General features: G+C 42.0%; 1 protein-coding gene and 1 long non-coding RNA gene across 2 annotated transcripts; one reads left to right on the top strand and one right to left on the bottom strand.

The window, feature by feature from the left end:
* The first annotated feature begins 4,169 nt into the window (after positions 1-4,169).
* LOC112221863 (solute carrier family 52, riboflavin transporter, member 3-A-like) lies at positions 4,170-10,978 on the top strand. Its single transcript, XM_024384254.1, has 4 exons — positions 4,170-4,536; positions 7,838-8,968; positions 9,189-9,312; positions 10,160-10,978. Exons 2-4 carry the CDS (start codon positions 7,950-7,952, stop codon positions 10,370-10,372), a joined length of 1,356 nt encoding a protein of 451 aa, XP_024240022.1. The 5' UTR covers positions 4,170-4,536; positions 7,838-7,949; the 3' UTR covers positions 10,373-10,978.
* Positions 10,979-13,454: 2,476 nt separating this feature from the next.
* On the bottom strand, positions 13,455-19,226 carry LOC112221862. The gene is made up of 2 exons (XR_002949076.2): positions 18,881-19,226; positions 13,455-14,156 (listed from the first exon to the last, which is right to left on the bottom strand). It is a non-coding gene; the product is annotated as an uncharacterized LOC112221862 (long non-coding RNA).
* Between the last annotated feature and the right edge of the window lie 6,058 nt (positions 19,227-25,284).

Raw genomic sequence — 25,284 nt, 5'->3', positions numbered from 1 at the left:
AGTTATAGGAGAGTAGAATTGACCGTTTTCTTCCCCCATAAATCTTGCATCATGCCTTCACACTTGTGTAAAGTGTCCAGAGTCCTATGGTTCTAACCCCCTGCAGCCATTTCCCATGTTTGTCTTAGCTTACTAGAGTCATTGGGTGTAAGGTCATTCATACCCTGTTAGTATGGGTTATGAAACTACAGTGATAGTGTAAAAGTACAATCTTTGTCTGTACATGATCTCATGTATCGTGTTTACGTCTGTTCCCTTTGAGTGAGCTTACCTAACATGCAGTAAATCTCAGTGTGACCAGTTTTCTGACTATTTCTCGTACAATATTACAATTATGCTCCTCTTGAAGTGGGGTTGAAGGAAGTGGTATACATCAAAAGGGTGCAGTCCTTTTAGCTTATGTTCAGCATTTAAAATTCTGTGGACATATTTTCCCTTGTGCAAATTGTAAAATGGCTTACATTGCATTCAGAAAGTATTCGGACCCCTTGACTTTTTCCACATTGTTACTTTACAGCCTTATTTTAAAATTGATTCAATTGTTTTTATCCCCTCTCAATCTACACACAATACCCCATAATGACAAACTAAAATGTTCAGAAATGTTAGCAAATTTATTAAAAATAAAACAAATCTATTTACATAAGTATTCAGACACAACTCGGTACTTTGTTGAAGCACCTTTGGCAGCGATTACTGCTTCGAGTCTTCTTGGGTATGACACTACAAGCTTGGCACACTTGTATTTGGGGAGTGTCTCCCATTCTTCTCTGCAGATGCTCTCAAGCTCTGTCAGGTTGGATGAGGAGTGACGCTGCACAGCTATTTTTAGGTCTCTAAAGATGTGAGATCGGGTTCAAGTCCAGTCTCTGGGTGGGCCATTCAAAGACTTGTCCCGAAGCTACTCCTGCGTTGTCTTGACTGTGTGCTCGTCCGGTTGGAAGGTGAACCTTCGCCCAAGTCTGAAAACCTGCTCCAGAGCACTCAGGATTTCAAGGATCTCTCTGTACTTTGCTCCATTCATCTTTCCCTCAATCCTGACTAGTCTCCCAAGTCCTTGCCGCTGAAGAACATCCTCACAGCATGATGCTTGCTGCCACCTCCATGATTCATTTTAGGGATGGTGCCAGGTTTCCTGCAGACGTGACGCTTGGCATTCAGGCCAAAGAGTTTAATATTGGTTCTCATGGCCTGAGAGTACTTTAGGTGCCTTTGGCAAACTCCAAGTGGGCTGTTGTGCCTTTTACTGAGGAGTGGCTTCTGTCTGGCCACTCTACCATAAAGGCCTGATTTGTGGAGTGCTACAGAGATGATTGTCTTTCTGGAAGGTTCTCCCATCCCCAGAGGAGCTCTGTCAGTGACCATCGGGATCTTTGTCACTTCCCTGACCAAGGCCCTTCTCCCCCGATTGCTCAGTTTGGCTGGTGCGGCCAGCTCTAGGAAAAGCCTTGGTGGTTCCACACTTTTTAAAATGTATTTTATTTCACCTTTATTTAATCAGGTAGGCCAGTTGAGAACAAGTTCTCTTTTACAACTGCGACCTGGCCAAGATAAAGCAAAGCAGTGCGCCAAAAACAGAGTTACACATGGGATAAACAAACGTACAATCAATAACAATAGAAAAATCTGTATACAGTGTGTGCAAATGAAGTAAGGAGGTAAGGCAATAAATAGGCCAATAGTACACTGGAGTACACTGTCAACTGTGTGCCTTTCTAAAACAGGTGTGTGCCTTTCCAAATCATGCCCAATCAATTTAATTTACCACAGGTAGACTCCCAAGTTGTAGAAACATCTCAAGGATGATCAATGAAAACAGGATGCACCTGAGCTCAATTTCGAATCTCATAGCAAAGGGTCTGAATACTTATGTAAATAAGGTATTTCTGTTCTTATTTTTAATAAATTTGCAAACATTTTTAAAAACCTGTTCGTTTTGTCATTAAAGGGGTATTTTGAAGCTGAAAGCAGGGCAAGTACAGTTAGCGAGAAAGATGAGTGGACAACAGTTTTAGTCCAAGAATGGAACAAAAATGGCTAAAATTGTTGTGGAAAATGACCTGATGGATATTTCTTGTACGATTTTTGGTTAAGGATGTTTATTTGGGAAACCCCTTTGAAGTCACGGGGATGGCAAGAAGGCACGGGGAAAAGTGGATGCAGTCAAAGTAACCAGGAGTTGTATGGTGTTGATATCGTGTGTATCTAAAGAGCAAAAGGAGCGTGCATTGTGGGTCAATATCTTTGTCCAAAAATTCCAGAAGTAGTGTATGCATGTCGCTTGACATACGGAGAATGGGAGGGGAAAAAAAGCAAAGTGTATCTGTATTATTTATGTTCGATGAGCATTTTTCCACCCTATGTAAAGTTTGAATATATAAGATGTGCAGTAAAACCCGATGCAATGCAAGAAGTGTAAAAAGTTTGACCATGTGTCAAGCGTTTGCAGACGGAAGGAATATGTTATGTAAATGTTAAATGTTGCAACTGTGGTGAGGATCATATTTCAAAATTCTCTGAGAGCCCTGTTAGGGTGAAAGAGGTTGAGGGGTCAAAAATCAGGGCTGTACAGCAAAATCTCATATGTGAAGAGCGTTGAAAGGGGCAAGAGGCCACAGTTCTGAAGAACATATGGCGGTGGATGGACCACAACCAGTTGTAAATGTTATACGTCACTCAAGTGATCTGGATACACTTATTGTGAAGATGGTGGATTTTGTAGCATTTATAGCCACAGTTTTTAATTGTACTGCACAAGTGTCCAAGAAGATGGACATCATTATATCTGCAGCCGAGAGGTTTTTGGGCCTCCAAGAAAGACTTAACAACAGAAGCACCGCAAGGACTACTGTCGTCAGGAAATGTCCCACCCTCACAGGATCCTTCTGAGCCTGTGTGAGGACCTGATTAAAACACAGAAGCAGGCTGATTTAGTTTAACATTTCATTACTGATGGTTTGTTTGGAACTTATTTTTTACCTTGTATATTTTTCCCTTTTTGTATCCTCATTACCCACCTGTACATTAGGTGGTAGAATGCATATATAATTGTTAAGAACGCCATTATACCAAAAAAGAAGTGCATGTCAGAGCAAAACCCAAGCCATGAGGTCGAAGGAATTGTCCGTTGAGCTCCGAGACAGGATTGTGTCGAGACTCAGATCTGGGGAAGGGTACCAAAACATTTCTGCAGCATTGAAGATCCCCAAGAACACAGTGACCTCCATCATTCTTAAATGGAAGAAGTTTGGAACCGTCAAGACTCTTCCTAGAGCTGGCAGCCCAGCCAAACTGAGCAATCGAGGGAGAAGGACAATCATCTCTGCAGCACCACCAATCAGGCCTTCATGGTAGAGTGACCAGACGGAAGCCACTCCTCAGTAAAAGGCACATGGAGTTTGCCAAAAGGCACCTAAAGGGCTCTGAAACCAAGATTGAACTCTTTGGCGTGAATGCCAAGTGTCACGGTCACGTCTGGAGGAAACCAGGCACCACTCATCACCTGGCCAATACCATCCCTACATTGAAGCATGGTGGTGGCAGCATCATGCTGTGGGGATTTCTTTCAGCGGCAGGGACTTGGAGACTAGTCAGGATTGAGGGAAAGATGAACGGAGCGAAATACAGCGAGATCCTTGATGAAAACCTGCTCCAGCTCGCTCAGTACCCCAGCCTGGGGCGACAGGACAATGATCCTGAGCACACAGCCTAGACAATGCAGGAGTGGCTTCAGGTCAAGTCTCTGAATGTCCAGAAGCGAGAGCCCGTAATTGGCCCTGCAAGAGGGGCCCAGCCAGAGCCAGGACTTGAACCCGATCTAATATCTCTGGAGAGAATTGAAAATAGCTGAGCAGCGTGCTCCCCATCCAACCTGACAGGGCTTGAGAGGATGGGAGAAACTCCCCAAATACAGGTGTTCCAATCTTGTAGCGTCATACCCAAGAAGGCTGTAATCGCTGCCTAAGGTGCTTCAACAAAGTACTGAGTAAAGTGTCTGAATACTTACAAATGTAAATGTAATATTTCTGTTTTTTATTTGTAATATATTTGGTTAAATGAATATACCTGTTTTGCTTTGTCATTATGGGGTATTGTGTGTAGATTGATGAGGGGGTAAAACAACTATTGAATCAATTTTAGAATAAGGCTGTAATGTAACAAAATGTGAAGGGGTCAGAATACTTTCCCAAATGCACTGTAATTGTGGAATGAGAAAATGGACCTTAGGTCTCCCATTAGTCTCACGCGGCCGGGCAGGCGGAGGAATGGGACGTCCCATCTCTACTATGTCTGACTTTATGACTGTTGCACAGACTTAAAAAGGACACAGTTGAGTTTAATCTAACACGGTGGAGCTGACTGCTGGACTGGACTCTGAACTACCCACAAGGCAGTAGTTTCCTAGTTTATCCTCCAGCCTGCGTGTGAAGGAGAGAGGAAGCCGGTCACATTGTCCCAAAAAAGCTCTATATATGGGATGAGAGGGAGGAAGTTGGATTCCTCAATAGGGCATCCACCCAGTGGCTCAAGAAACCTGTGAGTACAATTTTTAATCTTCTTGATTCCTATGAGTTGTTTAAAAAAAGTCAAGCAATGGAACTAAAATGAAAGCTTAAGTGTATCAATTTCATATATTTTAAAGGAGGCCTTTTTCAGGTAGATTCTGATGATCTATTCCTCTGACAAGAATAATAGTGATCAATATGAAGTTAAGGTTCTTGCACTCACTTCACTTTAAAATATTATTTGTGTAAATTACTGTAACACATCTGGCCTTTGTTAGCCAGGAAGATACACAGAATGTGATGGTATTGGCTCTGACATTGTCTAATTTGTTAGGCCCAATATCATGAAATTGTGTAAAAGCTAAACGCCTGTCTTGATTTTTTCACTAGCAGAGATAGGAAACGAGCCGTGTAGACCGAATTGTGCAGTAGCAAAGTTGACTTTGTAAAGGTAAAAGGAGAGACTTAAGTTCCAGGATCCGGTCGAAGTAAACGTTTTAATAGAGTTTTGGGTATAGGTGGTCATGTGAAAATGCAAAGGCTAATAGCACCAATAGCTGAGAAGCCACAACCAAGAATAGCATGGTGCAAATTATGCTTATGAGTCTCAAGAATATATAGTCATTCTGAATTACGTATATGCATCTTAACAGACAATGGTTGATATGAAACGGATATAATTTCTAGTTCAACAATGAAACATTTGCCACTTTGGGAACAGCATGTGATGTTCAGCAGCTTGAGCCAGTTCACGGTTTGGAGTGTCAGTGTCACGAGTTGAATTGTGTGTCCTGTGTGATCTAGGTGGTCATCAGGCATCTGGCTGGCCAGGCTGGCCCCCACTGCCTTGTGGCATGTTGTATTTCTAGACCATGTGTTAGGGAAGTGAAAATTACTTCAGCTGGTTGACATGCGACTGTGTAGAGTAGATTGAAATACGTATCCGTTATATTGCTAGTATTGTCTCAAGGTTTCATGGTCTCATCTGTGTATTCATTTAAAATACAATACATCTGATAATCACTACTCCAGCTCCACAGTTAGGTAGATGTTCTTGACTTTGAGGTAATCAGTGTAACTAAATAACTAAACCAGTAATTTCAAAGTGTGAAGTGTGACATTTGCACCCTTGAGCAACACCCTGTGCATAAAATATAGGGCACACACAGGCTGCCCAATTATGATATTTTTTCCACTAATTGGTCTTTTGACCAATCACATCAGATATTTTCACATTAGATATTTCTCAGAGCTCATCTGATTGGTCAAAATACTAATTTGGTGAATTAAAAGATCAGAATTGGGCTACCTGTCTAAACACAGCCGAGAGCATCAGTTTAACTAGATCTACTTATAACAGGTTGCTTCACCCTGTATGACTAAAGTTACAGTGTAAAATAGCACAGTAAACAGCTGTTTGGTTAAGAGTTAAACACCAAATTTCAATGACAATAGGAATGCATTTTCAGTAACTAAGAACAAATTTGGTAAGCCCACAATAACAATGTGATATTTGCTCTTGGTTAATCATTATTGATGATTCAGGCTATAGGTCAATGCCTACCAGTTGATAGATCCTTTCAGAGAGATTTGGTACTACAGTACTGACATTAATACTTTTACTCGCATAATTATTGTCCTAGTCATTTGATCCTTAATCTACACTGGGGCAAAAAAGTATTTAGTCAGCCACCAATTGTGCAAGTTCTCCCACTTAAAAAGATGCGAGAGGCCTGTAATTTTCATCATAGGTACACTTCAACTATGACAGACAAAATGAGAAGGAAAAAATCCAGAAAATCACATTGTAGGATTTTTAATGAATTTATTTGCAAATTATGGTGGAAAATAAGTATTTGGTCAATAACAAAAGTTTATCTCAATACTTTGTTATATACCCTTTGTTGGCAATGACAGAGGTCAAACGTTTTCTGTAAGTCTTCACAAGGTTTTCACACACTGTTGCTGGTATTTTGGCCCATTCCTCCATGTAGATCTCCTCTAGAGCAGTGATGTTTTGAGGCTGTTGCTGGGCAACATGGACTTTCAACTCCCTCCAAAGATTTTCTATGGGGTTGAGATCTGGAGACTGGCTAGGCCACTCCAGGACCTTGAAATGCTTCTTACGAAGCCACTCCTTCAATGCCCGGGCAGTGTGTTTGGGATCATTGTCATGCTGAAAGACCCAGCCACGTTTCATCTTCAATGCCCTTGCTGATGGAAGGAGGTTTTCACTCAAAATCTCACGATACATGGCCCCATTCATTCTTTCCTTTACACGGATCAGTCGTCCTGGTCCCTTTGCAGAAAAACAGCCCCAAAGCATGATGTTTCCACCCCCATGCTTCACAGTAGGTATGGTGTTCTTTGGATGCAACTCAGCATTCTTTGTCCTCCAAACACGACGAGTTGAGTTTTTACCAAAAAGTTATATTTTGGTTTCATCTGACCATATGACATTCTCCCAATCTTCTTCTGGATCATCATCATCTCTAGCAAAATTCAGACGGGCCTGGACATGTACTGGCTTAAGCAGGGGGACACGTCTGGCACTGCAGGATTTCAGTCCCTGGCGGCGTAGTGTGTTACTGATGGTAGGCTTTGTTACTTTGGTCCCAGCTCTCTGCAGGTCATTCACTAGGTCCCCACGTGTGGTTCTGGGATTTTTGCTCACCGTTCTTGTGATCATTTTAACCCCACGGGGTGAGATCTTGCATGGAGCCCCAGATCGAGGGAGATTATCAGTGGTCTTGTATGTCTTCCATTTCCTAATAATTGCTCCCACAGTTGATTTCTTCAAACCAAGCTGCTTACCTATTGCTGATTCAGTCTTCCCAGCCTGGTGCAGGTCTACAATGTTGTTTCTGGTGTCCTTTGACAGCTCTTTGGTCTTGGCCATAGTGGAGTTTGGAGTGTGACTGTTTGAGGTTGTGGACAGGTGTCTTTTATACTGATAACAAGTTCAAACAGGTGCCATTAATACAGGTAACGAGTGGAGGACAGAGGAGCCTCTTAAAGAAGAAGTTACAGGTCTGTGAGAGCCAGAAATCTTGCTTGTTTGTAGGTGACCAAATACTTATTTTCCACCATAATTTGCAAATAAATTCATTCAAAATCCTACAATGTGATTTTCTGGATTTTCTTTCTCATTTTGTCTGTCATAGTTGAAGTGTACCTATGATGAAAATTACAGGCCTCTCTCATCTTTTTAAGTGGGAGAACTTGCACAATTGGTGGCTGACTAAATACTTTTTTCCCCCACTGTAATTTGATCATTTTAGCAGCAATGTCTTTCAGTATTACTGGTATCTCGATATTTCCTCTCTTTCTAGGCTCTGAAGGCTGGCCGGGTTGAAACTGTTCAGAGAGATCTTCACTTCAGATCAGAAATTCCTCCAGAAGACTACCTCACCTGACCTGACTGGGACCAGCAACAATACAGCCATGTCTTTGCGGATCCATTTGCTGGCCTGCTGCTTCGGCCTGGGCTCCTGGGTGGCTGTCAATGGCCTGTGGGTGGAGCTCCCCCTCATCGTTAACACTCTCCCCGAGGGCTGGGAACTACCATCTTACCTGACCGTTATCATCCAGCTCGCCAACCTGGGGCCTCTGCTGGTCACTCTCATGCACAAGCTGTGTCCGGGCCGTCTGAAGGAGAGAGCTGCCATCTACTGTGTGTTGTCCATAGGTGTCCTGGCCTGTATACTTCTGGCGTTCTCCTGGGATGAGACCACAGTGGTGGCGGCTGCATCTCGGAGCACAGCCTTCTTTATCCTCACCTTCTTCCTGGCCTTGGTGGACTGCACCTCCTCTGTCACCTTCCTGCCCTTCATGATGCAGCTACCAGCCCACTACATCACCACCTACTTCATTGGAGAAGGCCTGAGTGGCTTTATCCCTGGTCTGGTGGCTCTCGGCCAGGGCGTCGGCATGGCCAAGTGTGTGAATGCCACTCAGTCCTCTGGTAACCTCACTGAAGAGGATATGTACATTGTCCAGACCCAGTTTCTACCGCCCAACTTCTCCACCGAGGTGTTTTTCTTCTTCCTGGCGGCCATGATGTGCATCAGCCTGGCAGCATTCTCTGCACTAAACAGGCTCCCACGTACCTTTGAACTGTCCACAGAGAACTTGGTTCCAGACACTGACACAGTGGCGTCAGTCTGCTCCGGACTAGACAACCATGGAGCAGTGACTGAAGGGGAGAACTCAAACCCAAAATGCCACAGTGAGGAATCAGGTCAGGCCAGACCACAGCTGGCTAAATCAGGCCACTCTGTTTTTCAGTTAACTTTTATCTATTTCATGGTGGTCTGGGTGAATGGGGCGACTAACGGCCTCTTGACCTCGGTGCAGACATACTCCTGTATGCCCTACGGTAACCTGGCATATCACCTGTCGGCTGCTCTGGCATCCTGTGCCAACCCAGTGGCCTGTATAGTCGCCATGTTTTTTCCTAAAAGGTAAAACCTCAGTAACTCTCTATAAATGGATTATTATGGTTGAAGTTTCCACTGTTAAAGGTTGACACATTTTACAGCATGCTAAGGTAAAAACAAAAAGGCCATATACTAGTATATGATCAAGTAATTCAGCTTTCCCTCACTATCTCTGTGGTTATCTAGAATGTCTTTACTTCAGATACAGGTACCTAACCAGTTCCTGTTCTGAGTCTCTGTTTAGGTCACTAGTGCTCCTGGGTGTACTGTGTCTCATTGGATCAGTCTTTGGAGGATACAACATGGCAATGGCCACTATGAGTCCATGTCCACTACTACAAGGCTCCGCACTAGGAGAAGCCATCATAGTGAGTAACACACCACCTGTAGAGATACTGTAGGTCTCAGTCCAGGGACACTTTCTAAGAAAGGGTTGGCTCTCTGTCAGTTCATTGATCATTGTTATTGCAGAAAAGGAATAGTGACAAAGTTGTTGCTGTCATGTTTGGAAGATGCTATTATTTTCTGGAATACCAATGATCTACAATAACTATACCGAGATAACATTTACAATTTAGCAGACGCTTTTATCCAGAGAGACTTATCTTAAGATAGCTAGGTGGGACAACCACATGTCTCAGTCATAGTAAGTCCATTTTTCCTCAATAAAGTAGCTATCAGCAAAGTCAGTGCGAGCAGGAGGGGAGAAGTCAAGTGCGAGTATTAGTTCATAAAAGGCACTTGTTTTTGTTTGGGGGAGCTGATGTGGGATTATTTAAGATACTCTTTGAAGAGGTATGGTTTCAGATGTTTTCATAAAATGGGCAGGGACTCTGCTGTCCGAGCTTCAGGGGGGTAGCTGGTTCCACCTTTGGGGTGCCAGGACAGAGAAGAGCTTTGACTGGGATGAGCGGGAGCTGCCGTCCTGTAGGTGGCAGAACGTAGTGCTCGGGTTGGGGTGTAGGATTTGAGCATAGCCTGAAGTTAGAGCTGAAGTAGGGCTGTATGCAAATTGACAATTGCCATATATGGATCTGTGCCATTCCCTTTGAATTGGACTGTTTGTACAACATCAACTTAAAGTGGGTACAACCTGAGTGTTCACAGTAAATGTGTGCCGGAAGTTGCACAGAAATTTCAGCAGACCTGAAATTTGCTTAGTGATGAAAAACATTTGAGGGAACATTGCTGATAATGTTACCTTGAAACCCTCAGGTGCTGTCGTGGGTCTTCTTCACAGGGATACTGTCTTATGTCAAGGTGATGGTGGGTGTCATCTTCAGAGATGAGAGCCACAGCGCCCTGATGTGGTGTGGAGCAGCGGCACAGACAGGCTCTCTGCTGGGCTCTGCCATCATGTTCCCACTGGTAAATGTCTACAACCTGTTTCAGTCAGGAGACTTCTGTAACACCAAGTGCCCTTTATGATGGTGCCCTATTCCTAAAACACTAACATAACCACGGGTAAGTAGCCTTGTCCAAGCCAGAATGGCCCATCTCATAGAACACTCCCAGGAAAGGACACTAAGTACCTGCTAGTACTTATACCAACTGGGGTGGTGTGTGAATAATGTGGGGAATGAACAATGACTGGACAAGATTAGAGATTGGACTCTGAACATGCCTTCAAGGGCACTCTCTTTTGAGAGAGAAATCCACCTGGATCAATGGACTAAAATATAACATTTCAAAATGTTGCTCAATTAATATTTGAAAATGTTTTATAAAGTGTGATTCACAACCCACGCTCAAGGTTAGCAATGATTGTTTAAAATGCCTGCCCTAGTAAGTGGGTCAAGTACCTTTGAAATACTTTCTGTGAATAGCCTCAATCTTTTCATCTTTATTGTGTTGTAGACTTTTTTTGTTGTTGTTGGACAAAATCTTTATTCATTTTAAAATGTTGTTGTTGGGGTAGGCTACATGCACAAATTCACATAATTTAATAGTTAAGCTTAGACACACCGACTCATTCATGGGTTTTTCTTTATTTTTACTATTTTCTACATTGTAGAATAATAGTGAAGATATCAAAACTATGAAATAAGAAATCATGTAGTAACCAAAAAATGGTTAAATAAAAGTCAGATTCTTCAAAGTAGCCACCCTTTGCCTTGATGACAGCTTTGCAGACTCTTGGCGTTCTCTCAACCAGCTTCATGAGGCAGTCACCTGGAATGCATTTCAATTAGCAGGTATGCCTTGACCTTTTAAGGATTGGACCCTTTTTTTCAATTTTCTCCTAAAATGACATACCCAAATCAAACTGCCTGTAGCTCAGGACCTGAAGCAAGGATATGCACATTTTTGATACCATTTGAAAGGAAACACTTGACGTTTGTGTAAATGTGAAATTAATTTAGGAGGATATAACACATTAGATTTGGTAAAAGATCATACAAAAAAAATCATTTTTATTTTTTTGTAACATCAACTTTGAAATGCAAGAGAAAGGCCATAAGGCCATAAATTCCAGCCTAGGGGCAACTTAGATAATTTCGCCACTAGATGGCAGCAGTGTATATGAAGTTAGCTTGCAGGTGACCGGCCCACCACAAGGAGTCGCTAGAGTCGTCTGTCCTCGGTTGCAACACTCACTGCCGAGTTCTAAAACTGCCTCTGGAAGCAAAGTCAGCACAAGAAGTGTTCATCGGGAGCTTCATGAAATGGGTTTCCATGGCCGAGCAGCCGCACACAAGCCTAAGATCAACATGTGCAATGGCAAGTGTCAGCTGGAGTTGTGCAAACCTTGCTGCCATAGGACTCTGGACCAGTGGGAACACGTTCTCTGGATTGCTGAATCGCGCTTCACCATCTGGCAGTCTGACTGACAAATCTGGGTTTGCCGGATGCCAGGAGAACGCTACCTGCCCCAATGCATAGTGTCAACTGTAAAGTTTGGTGGAGGAGGAATAATGGTCTGAAGCTGTTTTTCATGGATCGGGCCAGGCCCCTTAGTTCCAGTGAAGGGAAATCTTAACGCTACAGCATACAATGACATTCTAGACGATTCTGTGTCCAACTTTATGGCAACAGTTTGGGGAAGCCCTTTCCAGTTTCAGCATGACAATGCCCCTGTGCACAAAGTGAGGTCCATACAGAAATGGTTTGTCAAGAAGAACTTGACTGGCCTGCACAGAGCCTTGACCTCAACCCCATCAAACACCTTTGGGGTGAATTGGAACGCCGACTGTGAGACAGGCCCAATAGCCCAACATCAGTGCCCGACCACACTAATGGTCTTGTGGCTGATTGGAAGCAAGTCCCCGCAGCAATGTTCCAACATCTAGTGGAAAGCCTTCCCAGAACAGTGGAGGTTGTTATAGGAGCAAAGGTTTACAGAGTCAAGTATATTTTTCAAGGCCTCAATTGTTCTTTGTCACGCACCATTCATTCTCACTGTTGATAATTCTAATGTTATAACTTAATAGTAATAATAGTAACTGTATCCACTGGTGAATGCCATATAAGAGCCAACATCTTTTTTTCCGGCAGTGCTGCCTGCCAGCAGTAATTGTCTCTGATTTATTGAGTCATTAAGTAACATAGTAGATGCAAAGCATTGAATATTTACATTCATGCACTTTGAAATGGAGTAACTTTGACCCAGAAGCATTTAACTGCAGGGCAATCACACATCCTATGAAGGAATGTGCCTACCTGATTTAGGGGACACAGTGAACAGTCGGGGCAAATTTCATCTTAAAACGTTTCGTTGGTGTTAAATACAATCTGTTATCAAACTTCAATGTATAAGGTGATGGTTCGGATTATGGGATGCCAAAGTCATATTTTTCATATTCTGTTCGAGTTAAAGGGTTGTTCATATTCACTTAGATCTGTGGACCATAATTATTTTAATGGCTAGCTCAGAATATGAGCTTTCAAAAAGTTGTTTATATAGTATAGAGATCAGCCCCTTTGGGAGTCCAGGTTCAGTAGTTGGTTCTCCCAAGGGACTCCATAGACCAGCATAGTTGACCTAAGTTGTACATATAGAAAAAAAGGAGTTGCCTGTAATGTGCCTTTCAAATTTTGGAGTGTTCTCAAACCATTACTGTCCTTGATAACGGCAAGGATACAGATTCCACATTTGGACTATTGGGGGGAATGCAAAAGGCTGCCTCAAAGATCGCAAGGCGTTATAGTGAAATATTGAAGTATGGGCATGCCATTTTGATTCTCAGTTACATTGTTTTTAAATGTTGTGCCAAATAGAGATCGCTTAAGCAATAATGGCACCAAACCGTAGTTTACATTGTTTAACGGATATATTGGTTAAGACCAACACTTCCATGGCAATAGGAGACATTATATTTATCTATATACACAGCCAGGGGGCAGAAGAATCATGTCTAAACCAATTTAGGATGGTTGACTTTTTTCATACATGTATGATTATTTTAAACCAAGTTAAATATGTCGAATAAACAGAATCCAGATTCACTCAAAATCAAGTCAGTTAAGTAAATAATACCTTATTAAATCAATTATTAAACAGACACAAGACTGTTTATCAGACAGATGATGTCACCTTGTATTGCTACTAGTGAACCCACTGGGCTCTTTGCTGTGTGTAAATGTTTCCCATTGCAACTCATGATGGCATCACTATACCGTGTCAGAAAAAAGTGCCTACAATTCTTTGCATTCCTCTGGCACCCCAGCAGATTCTCTTAACACAAAATACATTTAATTACACTTTGTCCATTTAACACTGCTTGTATAACGGTTTTAATATCTCTATGTTTTTGTGTGTCTGTGAAAGTTTTCAAGAGCTTTCCGTGTAAGATCATCATGCGACTTGCACTGTTGATTGTTTTTGTAAATACAATACAGATCACACAACGTCATGTGTCAATATGTTCAATGTCATGTGTTCACTCACATACAATGTGGCTTCGAGACATACTGTGGCTATCATGTATGTCTGAGAATTCGATTACTGCAGATTACAGCACCTTCTCTCAGGAGGATGCTGCTCTTCCATGGGAAGCGTGAGGTCCCCATCAGCAGCTGTTGTTCCTTCAGTCTCTATCCCTCTATCCCCTTCCCCTCAGATGAGTGGAGGACCACAAATAGGTCCCCCCAGCAGCACCAGGTCTGAGGAGAAGCCCAGGGGTTACTAATGAAGGGAGGTCAGAGTAGAGTAGGCAGTCAGTTGGCTGTTGGCCCTGTCGCTGGTCACTTGGGAGCTTCGCTGACCCCGGCACTGAGTAAAAACAAAAAAGAAAGAGGGCAATGATTATCCCCACCCTGCCTCTGGGTCAGCTGAGGATCAGGCTAAGAGCAGATGTGACTTTCTCTCTTGGATTTGAGGAAAGGAAACCGCCTTTTCCTGAAATCACTGCAGTGGTTTACTCACATTGTTGACAATGAATAAGCCTGAGCTATTTTATCATTAGTGGATTATATCATGTAAAAGAAAAATGTAAAGGTAGTTTAAGATAAAGTATTACATGAAGTTGAAGATGAATCAGAATTTGTCTGTATTTCTTTTTTTATTTGATATAAAAGCTCCTTTTTTTGTTTTGGGCACTTACACAGCTTGTTACGCACAATTCACTGCATCTTGCATGCAAATGTCGTTCCGCTTTGCTTCACAACGACCATGAATATCTCAGTGCAACTAAGAGGTTTTCTGTTAGCTTCATTAGCTGAATTCCTTGATTGGCCTGGGCTTTTGTGGCGAGGCATTGACAAGGCAGCACAAAGCAGCAGCAGCAAAAGAAAAAAGTGTATCATTTTCATCAGATGGCCCATCGCTTCTCCAGCTGGACAGGAGGGGCTACGGCCACCTGGATTCCCTGTCTTGGTCCTGTGAGATCCTGCAGTCTCCTCTGCCATGCGAGGACTCCACTTACTACGCCACTGAGAGGCCCATCTGGTCGGGACGACACCTCCCAGTGTGGACCCCCACCCTCACACCCATAAAGAACCCCCACCCTCACACCCAAACGAACCCACACCCCACTGAACCACCACCCTACCCAGCCGCTTCCCCTCCCAGCTCCCAGCTAAATGAGCAGCGCGTCAAATTGAATAGGGAATTTACCCTCTTTAATTAACAGAATCAGAGGATGAATTCAGAGAGTTATGACACAATGAACTCTAAACCACCACTCTAAATAAATATTCTATCTGACTAGTTGCTGAATCCACAGATATGTCACCTGTGCCTGACACTGTAACTGTGATTATATGATCCCCTTTGTAAAGTTGGTAAAACAACAGTCATTTAAGAATTCATGATTAACATTAATACTCAAATTTACTAACCAGCTAAAAAGTAGCATAATTAGACTAGTAAAATTATAAAGCTGTTTTGTCAAAACGTCAACAAAATCCAGAATGTGGGGGAAATTTGCATGGGGACATTTTTGCTTGAGCAAACCCAGATGGAGACAAATGCTGGCAGCTGATATTCAGGTGAACAGCTTGTGGAAACCAATTGCTGATGCATGCAGACAATCAAGTGACAGACACACAAGTAAATATTCAGACATTAGTACTTCAATAAGTACGCCCCATCTCCTATCAATTTCTATTTAAATAATGCTATCCCATAAAATGTGATTGAACGTTACAGCCCTCTGTCATTTCCCTATATTCTCTCCCTGTAGACAGCAGTGCTCATGCCTGCTCTTCTTTTTCCATCAGCCGATATTGATGTTGGTTTAATGAAGTGCCTACCGCTCCACTCTTGGAAGGGACAAGTCTGTCAGCATATGTAAATGCTTCCTGCTTGTCAATGTGGCAGGGGGTTCTGCAGGGGTCAGCATGCACCCACCAACCCCCTCTCTGGGAACCCTTTGTTCTGGGGGCTGACTGTGCCATATGTGGGGACCAATGATAGAGATGCACAGCAGGGAGGAGGGGAAAACTTGTTACGCTGTTGTAGTGAGCTAATTACTACACTTACCTAGTTGATAGAAGAGCGCTCATGAGTGAGTAACTAAATAGACAAATGTTTCACCTATTCTTCATGGATGTCTGTCTGAAAGCATGTTTACTAAAATGTCAGTGATTTGGACTGTAGTTAAATTCTTACGGCACTTTGATGATCACTGTTTGGGAAAAGGTTTTTCTCATTTTGTAACCATAAACAGGTACAAATGGTAGATAACAGGATATAAAGTAAAATCCTCACAGTGCTTCTTTGCATTGTACTGTGCAATTCAAAGGTAATTGACTGGTTCATAGTACCTGAATGCCAGCCCCATAACCTTGAGATGACATAAAGAAATTATATCATTATAATGTATAGCTTCCCTGAGATGTGTCCCAAATGGCACCCTATTCCCTAAATAGTGCACTACTTTTGACCAGAGCGCTATGTGAATAGGGCGCCACTTGGGACACAAATCTCTGTTCCTAATGCTCCGAGTTATGTGATGAGGCATTGGCAGTCTGTGCTACATCAATGAGTACAGGATGAGTAGCCAGGTTAGCATTGATGCAGTGGCACAGTTGACATGCCAGGCTGTGCTCAATAAAGCAGCGGACTCTGGAGACCACGGACAGTACCAAGTAGCATACTGTACTGCAAGCAGTAATGTGGTGAGAGATCCCATAAGGGTCATAGGACCTGTGGATTATGGTGACCGGCTTCCATTACCTAGGACCATTTTATCTTTCTGTGGACCACCTGTAGAATTAGCTAACCATTTCCCACACGGCGCTGTGATGATCATGGGTTAAGATTGAACTATATAAGCATTATGACCATTCCCTGTAAAACTAGTTTTTATATCTATGGTAATCAACAATAGAAGCATTGAGTTATTGATCGCTACTCTGATGGGTCCAGTAAGGGATGATTTGAGGCAACAATATTGGATGCCCCTTTTGGATACCCATATGATGATGGGGATTTTGACCCCCCTTTAACACTGAGAGCTCTCTCATTGCATGGACCCCCCCCCCCCTTCCCCTACAGCACCCTACCCCCCTTGACCAGTCTGGCACAGCTGTTGGGAGTTGCCAAGCCTGGCCAAGGCTGAGCTATAGGCCCTTTGTCTGTGGGGCCAGTCAAGTGGAAAATGGCCACTACAGAGAGACCACTTCAGAGAGCCGTCACCCTTTGAAGGGGATTGATGGCCTTTGACAGCCACAGTGTTAACATGGAGCACATAGGAACACAGCACGGCTATTATTGTGTTTACCAGTGCAGGGGGAGAAAAGAGAGGATAAAGGGGAGACCCCCTTGGTTGATATTTGCAGCCAACAGAGACAAGGGGCTTGTCTTACGGACAAGCATCACAGACAGATGACGTATGATATCTGACAGCCTGGTATAGCTGTATATCATATTTGCATAATATCTGCTGCTCCATTGGTACTGTAAACAAACCACTCGTCTGCTGAATTATATGTCCTCAACCAGGCCATCGTAGTAATATTAGGGACGGTTCGAAAACAAATGCACCCCCCTTCCCAAGGTAAAAAACATCTTCACATGACCCCCCCGCACTGTAAATTAAATGTGCACACCCTCCCCCTCGTTGAATTAGCTCAAAATAATGTTTACGACCACAAATAACAATAACTGTACCAACCTTGTGCTTATAAATGTGGATATCAACGTTGCCACTACAGCATGTTTTTGTAGTGGCAGTTTGATGCCACACATGGTTACGGGCCAGAAGGTTGGTGGTTCTTCGACTACTCACGCTCTCTGCCTGTGTCATTACACTACGATCAAAGCCAGCTGCAGACAATGATCAGCTAGGGGAAATCAGATTTTCAACATTTTGATGGTATAATTATAATTACAGTGAACTCCAAAAGTATTGCTGTTTTGGCTCTGTAATCTAGAGTTTTGGATTTGAAATGATACAATGACTATGAGGTTAAAAGTGCAGGCTGTCAGCTTTAATTTGAGGATATTTTCAAGTTTCTACTGTCACAAGCTTGATGTAGTCATTGCATGCTAGGAATATGAGACCAAATACTTAACTTTTTACTACTTTAATAGTAATGTACATATAAGTGAATTTGTCCCAATACTTTTGGTCCCCTGAAATGGTGGGACAATTAATTTGTATGGTGTATGGTGCCAATGCACCATACAACCAATAAGCAAAGCATACCAACTTCGGGCACTTCAACATCAAGGTTAGCATTTTCAACACCACAATCAAATAGACTATGTCAATCTAGACAAACAGAAAATACATCCCTCCCTACCTTGTCCCCAATAATGAAGGCTTGGCTATATGGAGTACCACCGTATGAGTCATAAAACCCGGGAAATGGTTCCAATCGTTATTTCACCATTCATTTTTCCATATGGGATTTTAGAACTACTGTATATAAGGTCTATGTTTCATGTAGGCTTACCCTGGCATTACGTTTTGATAACCGCGCAAATATTTAACTTTTATCAATAATTAGTATTGCACATTTTTGGAAGTAAATTGAGGTGAAAATATACCAAATGTACCTAGTCCAAGAGAGAATTACACGGCTATCAAAACGTCACGCCAAGGTAAGCCTACACCAAACATACAATTTATTCGAATTTGTTGTAAAATTCACGACGTGAAAAACGAATGGCGGAAAAACCATTGCGAACATTTCCGTGTTTTTATGGGTATTATGACGTGTCCACTGTTGCGGACTATTGAAGCAGGTCCTATGTGCGCGGTAAGCTTTCCTGAATAACTGGGACTGCTGAGAGCCACATTATTGAAGGACGACTTGGGAGAATTATGATCTGCAACGAACAGCGCATCTCAGTATCAGAAGTAAAATTATAGCCAGACTGACTTGCTTACAATGCCTTCTAGAACTTATACATTGTTGAGAGTAGACCCACAACTGACCTATATGGAATAAATGGAATTAAATGTTCAAATCACATGACTTTTGCGCTGTTATTCAAATGTCATTATTCACTGCCATTTACAGCCTAGAGGATAATTTTGTACTCACTTGTTGTAGACTAGTCGAGATATTTAATTGTCCCTAAACAAGATCAATGGGGGAGCTTTTTGAGTTGCGTGTCTCACGTCTTCAATGTTCTTTCATGCGCAATGACGTACCTGGTCACTTCGCTGCCTATCAGCTATTTCTCGTTGTTCTCGTGGATTTTTAATTGCAGCTTTTAATGATTTTAGTTGTGGTATGATTGCTAGTTAGCCCATTGCCGATCTGGACAAACGACCACCTACCACTATTTTCACTATGAATGGTGGATAGAAGGCAGAATAGACAGTTAGACTGGTAGACTATATTGACCTGTGGTATATTTAGCGCATAATGGAAGTAGCAAAACACTTCGATAGGGGAAGCACATGTAAACAGATTTGGAAATTTGGCTAGGATGGAAGAAATTATATAACACACTGTCCCTTGGTTATATAGGTTACAGTGAAACGTCTCAGCTGGTGTGCTTACAGTTGGTTAATTATTTACTCCATTTCCAATGTGTAGAGCAGCTGAATGTGCAACAGTGATTATATCTGCAACAAATGGTCTTGCTACTGTATGTCATTATCCAGATTCTCAGTAGTTGGGCCATTTTCTGCCACAGATGCCACTGTTGTATTACATCTCACATGAGTTTGTCTGGTGGCCTAATATGGGTTTACTAGAAAAGAGCAGGAGGCATCATTGTGTTAAAGCTCACCTGATCTCAGTTGTATGGCAGTTCCACCTTCTCACAGGTCCCTCTACTCAGGGCCCTGCCTCAGGGTGGTCCATCTGGGGGGATAGATGGTTAGGCTTTCATTATCTTCCCTCAGGTTTAAGATCTCTCCCACTCCCCAGGTTATGGAACTGATGTCTGAAGTGGGTGAGGGTGGTAACATATTACACAAAGACGGTAGTTGGCACAAACAAATTCTTAGACATCCATTGGAATGCAGCCACCAAGTCCCACTTTATTTCTGCACAATTTTACCTGGTAAAAAACAGTGAGACATCTGATCTGGAAAACATCCCAAAACCGTAGCTTACCTTGCATAACTTTATTTATTATTTTCTGCTGAGGCAGAGTTTTCCTCTTTGTCCTTGAGCACCTGCTGGTGTTATCTTCTCCTATAGTGTTCATTGTCAGAGGCTTTTGATGGTGCTGTGTTGTATGGCTTGAGTGTGCTTTGAATGGGAAGTTCTGTGTGTGTGTGTCACACAGCACAAATGTATAGGTCTTTGAAAGAAAAATATTTCAACAACGATCCAAAAGGGTTTGCTGTGATTTTGAACTGTGGCGTGTATGCCTCTTTCTAAACAGGTGAGGGGACAGGACCACAGGTACTGGTTTATCCACCAGCCCACCCCTGACGACAGTGGTGCTTTGCATTAATGGCCAGATCAATGAATAAAGTTGGCTATTTGGACTCAGTTCAAGGGACATGTCCTTGCGTGGTCTTCACCTTTCTGAATGAAATGTTGAACTTTGATACCTGGTATCCAACAGAGGACCTTGAGCGCTCAATAAAAAGTGGTCTTTTCAAGGATTGATGATTTACTTTCTCATTCATTTATTTAGTTGCCTTCTTAATTCCTGAAACATTATGCCTATAAGCAGAATTATTGAAGATAAGAAATAAAGTATGTATTATGTTCATGTTGCTCTGTGATAATGTTCACTTTCCCTGCCGCACTCACTTTACTATGATTTACTTCATTATGTGGATAGATATAGGATGCATGAAATAATGTAATATGCTAATTTGACATCTGCATACTGCCATGGCTCAGTGCCAGCTATAAAAGGACAAGAACACAATCACACTCTCTTTGATGACGACAATTGGCAAAGTCCCCAACCCTTAAAGTGACCTGCTCTGCTGTTGCTGAATGAATCCAGTGGGGGAAAGAGTGCACTCAGTATATCTATAGTACAGGGCCTAGATTCACACTGTCCAGCAGAGCAGACAATGTCCTTGAGAGTTAATGCCCTATTAGTTTATCTAACAGTTTAACTTGATCCTGTTTTCTTTCACAGCATTTATAGATCGCATTTTGAACTTTGTTTATGATTATGGATAGATAATCAAAAGCATTGGGGGATATCTTGACAAGTTATTTAAATGTGTGCCTCCCAAACATGCATTTCAGCAAATGCTAGTGAGGACAGCCAACAATCCCATTGAGAAATTAGCAGCCAGCCTCCTACCAACGACTCTCTGTTGTTTATGAATAATTCAGCTGTCAGAGAGAGGTGAAGGCTGGAAGACCTTGTCACTGACGTTTGACTAAGCACACTGTGGCCTGAGGGGGACACTCTAAACCTGAGAGATTGGTTCTGCTTAGTTTCTCCCAGGTTCTAATGCATACTCTGCTGATGTGACCGACTGGGTTATGTTACCAACTGGGTTGAAACCTGGGTCTCTGGTGTGCCAAAAGAAAGTGTTAGCCTGCTGATCTAAAGCCTAGGTTTTTACCAGGGACCAGAAAGTTTCTGGATGTAAATTGAAATGTGGATTAGCCACTAAAGTCCCACTGAAAGTCTGCTTGAAAGGTCAGTTGATTATCATCACAACAATGATCCAAATAGATTATACAGATGACTTGGGCAAGTGTAAGTTATTTTTACATTAAATAATTATAATTGCTGTTGTGTGGTTGCAGCCAAATTACTGTAAGTGCTGTGTGTTAGCCTGGCCTGATTAATCATATTAAACCTGTTGTCATTATGACCTTTAGGTCAGTCAGAGACAACTCTTCCTTTCTTACTCCCTCTCTCCTTGCTCCCCTCTCCCTTCTCCCTCTCTCTCTCCCTGCCTCCATCTGCCTCTCCCCCCTCTCCCTGCCTCCCTTTCCTTGCCTTTCCTCTCCCCTCACTCACTCCCTCTCCCTCTTTCTTTCACACTCCCTCTGCCTCTCTCTCCACCTTTACCCCTCGTTCTCCCTATTAACAACACATTCCTCCCTTCCACTATATGCCACCATTCCCTCGCTACTGTCTTTCTACACTATGTTCTTCCATTTCTATAGCCTTTGTTTTTCACATTAGACTACCAATGTATGCGTTATGCCCCTTGCTACTTGCCACTCTTATCTTATAGCCTTTGGAGTGAGAAGGCATTTTGGGACACTTACAAAAGAGTATTCCACATCCAGGTCATGCTGCCCCTCTGGGCTATATGGCATATTTTCCTATAGGCCACAGACTCAAGCCTTAACAACACATCTGTTTGGCTCTGGAAGGATCCTTTGAAGTGGAAGGATCACAATGCAGAATGAGAATGAAGGACAATCTAAACCAAAATAGAAAGTTAGGGTTGAGGATCTACTCAATAAGCTCAATAGATGAATCTTTTTGATAGAGTTATTGTTGTTAATTGGCTTAACAAGCCAGCCCTATGGGTACACTGCAAGATGGATCAATACTACTGGAGAAAGAGAGCATTACTGTATTAGCAAACCTTCTCCAACAACCAGACTTCATAAATCAGTGTAAGGGTAGATGTCCTTTGATTGAGAATTCAAACAGGTGTCATCCTGGCTCATCCTGGCTCCTTGGAGGCCACATAAATGACAGTCTACTGGGCCGTAAACCGCAGAGCAGATGATGGGAGACTGGCCATATGTCCACTGTTTGTCTGTTAGTGCCAGCAAGCCACACTGGCTTGGTTTCTGATGGGAGGGATTCTTCTGGGAACATCTCAGTGAATGCTCCTCTGGGACAGAGAGAAACTTCATCTCTAATTGCTATATTTTGAGATAAGATTTTTGTTGTTGTTGCTGTTTTGACACGTTTAGAGAAGTGATGTTCTGACTCAACTTCTCAGTAATTACAATTAATGTGACATTATTAATGTAATGTGATTATTTGTTAACAAGAACAAGTGCTTTGTAACAGCAAAACTAGTGGCAACTGAGCTGCGACCAACTTGAAGGAGACGAAACCTTAACTTTGCTGGATTATTTAAGCACATCATCCTGATTTTTTTTTTTAACATTACATGGTGTGTTGTAACACCACTTAATCAACTGTTGTGCAGCACCTTGCCAGCGACTGGGAGAACTAACAGAAAAGATTGAAAATACTATTTTGGTGTTTCGAGCCCTGTTTAGTGCAGAACTTGATACCTCTCTTTTGATGCTGTTTCCTCCCTCTAAAGCTTCTAAACACCGGTATGATGTTTTAAATCCTGCCTAGTGCAGAATTAGATCCCTTTTTCTGAAGTGTTTTAATGTTTAAGACTGTTTTATATACTTGATCATTTGCCTTTTTATACCATTTTGGCAGGAATTGTCAAGCACAGTGTTTAAACCACCAGCACTAACGGGATTGAACTGCAAGAATAGAGGATTCTGCAGTTCACCATTGATAAATATGGATTTATCAATGGGTCAAAAACCCCAGCCACCCCAGTCATAGACTGCTCTCTCTACTACCGCATGGCAAGCGGTACCGGAGTGCCAAGTATAGGACAAAAAGGCTTCTCAACAGTTTTTACCCCCAAGCCATAAGACTCCTGAACAGGTAATCAAACGGCTACCCGGACTATTTGCATTGTGTGCCCCCCTTATCATCAATCAATATTTAGGCTATATATGCATGTTTTGATGTTACCTTTTACATGCACTGAAACCCCAAAAAGGGTTTTCACAACATTCCCTTAAAAACACCAATATTCAGGTTAAAGAACCGCTTACGGGTGTTTCAGAGTTCTTAATTTATGTTATAAGATATATTCTGCAACTTGAAACACATACATTGGGTTTACATTCAAACCCCCTCCAAACACCAGATCTCATAATAGGTGTGCTACTTTTCATGGTTTCATTACACAACCATGGGGTTTTGAGACTTTCCATTCCATTTTTACAGTGTATGATGTAGACCTACACCACATCCAATCTGAGTTTAATAATGAAAGGCATGTACGAACATGTATGAATATAAAATATTTCCAAAAATATTTCCAAATGCTTCATGTAACAACAAGCACATACTTTAACATTGTCTCATTAGCCCGCCTCTGTCCTCTCAATACATATTTACTACTGAGAGAATGCTATGAGGATTGCTGGGAGGTGCACACACACACAAGCACATGATTGGTGTTACACAAGGAGAGGCCATTCTCCTAGGAGCAACCAACTCCATCAGGGCCTAAGTAATTGGTCCGCTATTCATATTTCAGCAATAGAGCTATTCATACATTCAGTCATGAACTAGATACACTGAGGACAATCAAAAGATGGGTTGACCTTAATGTCATAACATTTTTAGAAGTGGTGGACAGGTTGAGATGGAGAAACCTGGGTCTAGGGGGGTTGAATAGCTTATAGCCTTTTTTTTATAGGTAGTTGTCATGAAGATTGAAATGGAGGTTCCCTTGTAGATAACAGATAACTAGCCTTTAATGTTCCAAAATACTAATTTCTTCTCAAAATTAGGAAACACACTATCTGATATATACAGTTAAGTAAAATGCGACAATGGGAATTGATTTGAATTATATATCAACACCACTTTTAATAATAAGATTAGACTGCAACAGCAATATAACCTTTCATCAGAGATCACACTTTCATAAGGAAGATTGCCTTATCCTCAGCAATACAACATCTATTCTTTCTCTAATATATTCAGTGAGTCATGAATTACTGTACAGCGGCAGTTCATGGTGAGTTATCTTCTTAAAAAAGTAAGAGCAAAAAACAAGCTCACCGCAAAGGCATTACCACCTACAGATATAGGATCTTAATTTGATTATTTGTTTGCTGAGGAAATGCAAACTTGAAGTGTATTCAAGGTTTAAAAAGTATTCTAGAGTTTGTAATTTCCACTTTAAAATGTCAGACTTGATTTGCCCTTATGAAAAATGTATCAACCCCTACACATTTTTCCATGAATTATAATTCACATAATAATTTGCATTGGCTTTTGCGGCAGGATTATTTTCCTTCTGTAGCAAACTGGCTCAAATAAAGATCCTACATCTGTACACACACATACACACACACACACACACTCACACATATTCCTCTTGGCAACCATCCATCCATAGACCACAGCAGTAATACATTTCCATATTTCATCATTAATAAAATTACTCATGAGGTATTACCAAAGTAATATTCCACCCCATTGTCAATGCAATGCAACGACCATAAACTCTCTTCCTAACAATGCTTCCCACTTTAAACCTGTCTGCTATTCTACAAGTGGAACATAGATAATCAAAGGACAAAACCCTTTTGTTGTGAGTGGAGGTATAGTCTGTCTGGACAACATTTTACAGGACACAACACCTTTATCATCTGATCATTCCTCAACATGATGAATACGGTGGTCAACACATTGACAGACAAATGCTGTCCTCTCAGTGGCAAAGGTTTTGGAGTGGTTTATTTATCATGGTTTGAAGAGGCGT

This window comes from Oncorhynchus tshawytscha, linkage group LG22, assembly GCF_018296145.1.
Source record: "Oncorhynchus tshawytscha isolate Ot180627B linkage group LG22, Otsh_v2.0, whole genome shotgun sequence".
Classification (NCBI taxonomy): domain Eukaryota; kingdom Metazoa; phylum Chordata; class Actinopteri; order Salmoniformes; family Salmonidae; genus Oncorhynchus; species Oncorhynchus tshawytscha.
Note: the sequence above shows the minus strand (reverse complement) of the source record. Positions and strands in the feature narration are given on the sequence as shown.

What these genes read in the sequence shown, in the direction of transcription:
- LOC112221863 (XM_024384254.1), top strand. Translation starts at nt 7,950, where the DNA reads ATGTCTTTGCGGATCCATTTGCTGGCCTGCTGCTTCGGCCTGGGCTCC. An exon ending in GCCATGTTTTTTCCTAAAAG is followed by an intron (nt 8,969 to 9,188) that starts GTAAAACCTCAG and finishes GTCTCTGTTTAG; the next exon opens with GTCACTAGTGCTCCTGGGTG. An exon ending in CACTAGGAGAAGCCATCATA is followed by an intron (nt 9,313 to 10,159) that starts GTGAGTAACACA and finishes TGAAACCCTCAG; the next exon opens with GTGCTGTCGTGGGTCTTCTT.